At 27.3% G+C, this 5,586-nt stretch overlaps 1 protein-coding gene across 1 annotated transcript in view; it reads right to left on the reverse strand.

Moving 5' to 3' along the window:
* LOC107472613 (very-long-chain aldehyde decarbonylase CER1) overlaps nucleotides 1-5,586 on the reverse strand; it is a gene marked incomplete in the record, with an annotated part of 18,792 nt that overhangs the window by 10,011 nt on the left and 3,195 nt on the right. The window contains 2 exon segments of the mRNA XM_016092121.3: nucleotides 2,367-2,440; nucleotides 2,824-3,199. Of these exon segments, the coding sequence (XP_015947607.1) occupies nucleotides 2,367-2,440; nucleotides 2,824-3,199 (450 nt within the window).

Genomic DNA, 5,586 nt, shown 5'->3' on the forward strand with positions numbered 1-5,586 from the left:
ATTTTTTTTTTTTTCTTTGGTATTGGATGTTAGTTATCTAATAAAACCTAATGGTTATAGTCATAATTGGCATGTGAGAAATTGAATTGGACTAGTGGAATGTGAAGTCTGATTCAAGGTTTATTTTGAATTTGACCAAGTTGTAGGGTCATTCTTCTGTTGGTCCAAACAAAAGGGTTAATAAGGGCCACATAACATACCGTTGGCTACCACATAAGAATAATAATCAGCGTTTTTCATGTGAGAATATAAACTGTAGCCTTATCCTCCTAAACAATTTGCCTAACTCCCTTTATTAAGAGCCAACAAGAAAGTAGCACCACCTAATAAGAATGAATTAAGGGGAAAATGTTCCACTTGCTTTTAATATACTATATTATGACGAATTAATTGTATAAATTTAACAGAAACTATTGGTCCTGATTAAGAACATTTATAGATATGCTGATGTCTATTTCTAACTAGAGAAATTTTAAATTTTGAGAAACTGCTTTATTGTGTCTAAAAATAAGTCTAAATAATTTGGTGTCTATTATATGTCTTATTTTTATGAACGTTGAATTTTATTAAATGAAAATAAAAAGATGCATTAAAAAAAATATTGATAAATTTTAATAAAATAAAATATACCAATACATATATAAATAAATTTTTATTTTTCTATATATTTTAAACAAATAAATAAATACAGAACTTATAAATATATAAAAAATTATATAAATAAATCTTAAATGATTGTTTTTAAGCATTTTGAATGAGTTAAACAGTCAACTCATTAGTTCGTTTTAACTAAGTGTTATAATTGTATTAGGACATTATAAGTCTTAGTAATTTAGGCACCTTTTAGTTGATGTGTGTGCGCGTCAAAGACAAAGATACATAGAATTGATGGGATGATAATTCATTCTCTTATTTTATAAATATTGAATTTGAAATTGAATTTTATTTGTGGTGTTTTTTTTTTTTTTGCTGTAGATGGGATGATAATTTATTCTTTGTTTGAGTTGATGTTTAAATTGATGGATATTTGTATTCGTTATGTTGATTTTTACTTTTTTGGCAATTTTGCAGTAGTTTTAATGCTTATGGGGTTGATTTTCTTTTGGATTAAGAATTGCCAAAAAAAAATTCTGTGTTGGTTTAAAGATGGTGTTGCCATGGTAAATTGGAATGATTTTGAGAGTGACAAAAAGTGATCATGGCAATACAGGAATGATGAGGGTGTTCATACCCTGGCCCAATACAAAGGCCCAGGTCCAATCAAAAGGCCTAATCTAAAGGATTAGAGCCTAGCTAAGTACCGACCTTCACATAAGAAGTCGGTATCAACCACGACTTGGTCAGAAGAGGTCGGACGAAAGATTAGCTGGCAGGTAAACACTCATTCAAATGAGTAACCGCCCCTAAAATCTCTCTAACCGCCTCATAAAGCCATATCTTAACCTCCCCAAGATAATAGGGACGGTTACCACCCTAAAGATACGGCACTACACCAACGGTGGTTATTGGCTCATCTCTATAAATACACTGACACGCCCTCAGGTATCTCTAAGTCCAATACTCTCTAAGACTTGCTTACGCTCTTGCTAACTTAGGCATCGGAGTGTCTTTGCAGGTACCACCCCCCATTCACACGCGAGCACAAGTCGGACGGAGCCTTCCGAGTCACGGACCTGCCCGGAGTCCTCCTCCATCACACACTTGGGCCGCCTAACGCCATCCGCGTTATTAATCTCCGGTTACCTACCGTAACAGTAGCGTTTGGTGGAGAGACAGAGACGGAAAGACTGAGACTGAGAGACAGAGACTAAGAGACAGGGATTAAAATAAATTTCAGTATTCTGTTTGGTGCAAAATGGGAGACAGGAATTGAAACAAAAATGAAACTCTAATTTAATTTGCACAAAGTATAAAATTAGAATTAATTAATTGAAATGAAAATATTTTAGGTATAAAATGTTATTAAAGTTTCAGTCTCCATCTCTAAAAATTTCAGTCCCCTGTGTCCCTACTTTTTGGAGATACTGAAATACTAAAATTTTAGAGACAGAGATAGAAATTTTAATACCAGTCTTTGAACTAACAAACATAATATTGAATCTCAATTTTTCAGTCTCTGTCTCACTACCTCAAAACAAACGCAACTTTAAAGACTAATTTGATCGTTAGACTCAAATCTAAAACCTCTGTATGGGGAGGGGAAACAAATGCGGAAACAAATGCCATATGAGAAAATGTTGAGAAGTGATGATATGCCAAAGAAGCAGGCTTTTGTTAATCATGTAAAAATGATCCTTTTACAAATATGTTTAATTAGCATTTGATTTAACCATCTCATTAGACTGACAATAGTATATCTTAATTAGCCTCTCAACTCTGCCTCAAGTATTGCTTCCTCTATCAGTTTGTTTAATGCTTCTCTTTGCCATTTGAAGAAATACTGACAAAATAAAAGAAAAATATATATATTCTTCATTATTTGATAACTAGAGCTAAAAATAGATGTTAATATTTCTGAATAAATTTTAAGAGTAATGTTTTTCCAATTTTCACGTAAAGCTCATCAACAAAGATTATCACCAAATTCAACCATTCAACCAAATAATAAAAAAAAACAGTCCTTGTAAAAAAATTTTTTTGGGTTATCTCCTATAAATTTTTTATGTTTTTATTCATGTCGCTATAATTAATAGATGTTAAATAAGACAAGTTTTGACTTTTTTTTCCTGAGCATTACCGAAACCAAAATTTACCAAATTTACAAGGATTTAAAACTTTTTCACAATAAAAAACCAAAAGTATATATAACTAAAGAAATCTTACTTGAACATGGAATCTTGGTATAACCCAAGATTGCAAATTGAGCATTTTGAAATTGTTCCTCTCCAAAACAAATGTTTTGCCATAAAACCAAGTCATGAAAGAAGTCCAAAGTGTGAGTGGCCACAGCAAATAGAGGTACCATTTTGAAGATTGTGGTGTGGATGCTAATGAAGAAAACCCCAACCTAAGATAATATATTGATTCTGGGGTTGTAAGGTGTGTTAGGTGCACCACATCTACTGAACCTTCTTCTCTCTTCAGTGACATTTCATATGTTTTGTCTGAACTCTTGTCCATTGTTCCATACACGTAATCATAAATTGGCATGAAAAGTGAGTAATTAGTTCTGAATTGTGTGTGGTGCAATGAGTGGAACCTGCCATATATATTGCAAATTATATTAGTTAGTGCATGTACAAAATTTAAAAGTAAATGTAACTATTCTTTAAAAATAGGTTTAATTACTCTGTTGGTCCCTATAGTTTCGCGAAATTTTCAATTAGGTCCCTATATTTTTTTTTTAATTGAGTCCTTGCACCAAATTTTTTTAATTGGATCCCTACATTTTTTTTATTTAGGTCCCTATACCAATTCTTTTTTTTAGTTGGGTCCCTATAAAATTAAGTCAATTACTACTAAGAGGGACTTAATTAAAAAAAATTAGTGTAGGGACTCAATTAAAAAGAAAAAAATATAGAAACCTAATTAAAAATTTTACGAAACTATAGGGACCAACAGAATAATTAAACCTTAAAAATAATACGAGGTTCTTAATTAGATTTGATCTAAAAACCCAAAATTGACTTCAAAGGTTAAGGGGAAAAATTTTTCGATTATTATTAATGAAATACTTTTAAGGTTTAATTACTCTGTTGGTCCCTATAGTTTCGCAAAATTTTCAATTAGGTCCCTATACTTTTTTTTCTTTTTAATTGAGTACTTACACCAAATTTTTTTTTAATTGGTCCCTACATTTTTTTTCTTTTATTTAGGTCCCTATACCAATTCTTTTTTTTTAGTTGGGTCCCTATAAAATTAAGCTAATTACTACTAAAAAGGATTTAATTGAAAAAAAATTTAGTGTAGGGACTCAATTAAAAAAAAAATATAGGAACCTAATTGAAAATTTTACGAAACTATAAAGACCAACAGAATAATTAAACCTACTTTTAATTATTATTTCACTAATGAGAGCAGAGTTTTTTTCATAGCTCAAACCCTCAAAAAGATTCAAGATGAGAGTGAGGGGACTCAAATACAAAATCACAAAATGTACAACATAATATATTAGAGTAAAGCATCATTTATCTCTAATCTTTAGAGTAAGTTTTAAAAATTATTCATAATGTTTAAATCGTTCTATTTTAATCTTCAACATTTTAAAATCGTCTCAATGTTATTATGTCATTAGTGATTTGTTAACAAAGTTGTCTTATATAGGATAAAAATATTAAGGACAAAAATAACACAATACTCTTAAAAGAATTATCAAATTATTAAATAAAATAAAAATAAATTTTAATAAAAGAAATTACATTATAAATTTAAGATCTTTACTCATTATAGAATGCTTGTAGAATGACTAGTAGATAAATTTTTAAAAAATAAAAAAAATATGATACATATATAATAAAATATAGATTATACGTTTTGTCTTTAATATACCAAACTTTTTTAATATTTAATTTAAATAAACTTTGTTTTCAACTTTGAAAAAAAATTTAATTTTATCTTTTAATAATATCAATTTTTTTACTTTGCATAATTATTCTATTATTTTTAACCATCTCTAAATAAATTATTCTTAATCACATTACTTTCATTCTAAGTAAATTTATTTTTTTTAATTTTATTTTTAAAGATTATTACTCATTATAGAATACTTGAAATACTTGTAGAATGACTAATAGATAAATTAAAAAAATATAGTATATATACAATAAAATATAAATTATCTTTTTTTATCTCTAATATATTAAATTTCTTTAATTAATTAATTAAATTTTATTAACTTTAAAATAAATTTTAATTTTTTTTAATAATATAATTTTTTATAGTAGAAAATTATTTAATTATTTTTTTAATTATATCTAAATAAATTATTTTTAGTTATATTATTTTTATTCTAAATAAATTTATTTTTTACTAAGAGTGAGATTAAAAAAATAAATTGATTTGTTTTGTTTAAATTTGTTTTTTAGCAGGGTTACATCTTATCCTCTGTAACCTTCTCTTGTCTTATCTTTTATATATATATATATAGTTCAATTTCGAAAATTCTTATTCAAAGTATACTTAAAAGTTTGACCGGGTCCAGGGAGGAGTAGACAACCGAAGAAATACGGATACATCATACATGTCATTATTATTATTAATATATATACGCGCACTGTATAATTAATGTGTGTAAATGTTTATTTGAGTTCAAAAGCACCTTTTTTCATTATTATTTAAAAGATCGTTATCAGATATATTACGTTATCTAAATTATTCAATCACATATGTCTTCCCAGTTCAGGTGGTTTCAGTATATATGGAACTATCAATAGAATGATAAGTATTTAATGCAATAATGCATGCAAAGTTATACATAATTATTATTATAAAAAAAATATATCTAACACTTATATAATTAAAAATAATACTATACATTTAAATTTTTTTATTAATCAAATCTAATAAAATTAGTCTAACATAATAAAAATAATATTATTTTAAATTTTATTAGACTTAATTTATAAAAAAAATTAAATGTGTAGCATT

The sequence above is a fragment of the Arachis duranensis genome, chromosome 2 (genome assembly GCF_000817695.3).
Source record: "Arachis duranensis cultivar V14167 chromosome 2, aradu.V14167.gnm2.J7QH, whole genome shotgun sequence".
In the NCBI taxonomy this organism is placed as follows: domain Eukaryota; kingdom Viridiplantae; phylum Streptophyta; class Magnoliopsida; order Fabales; family Fabaceae; genus Arachis; species Arachis duranensis.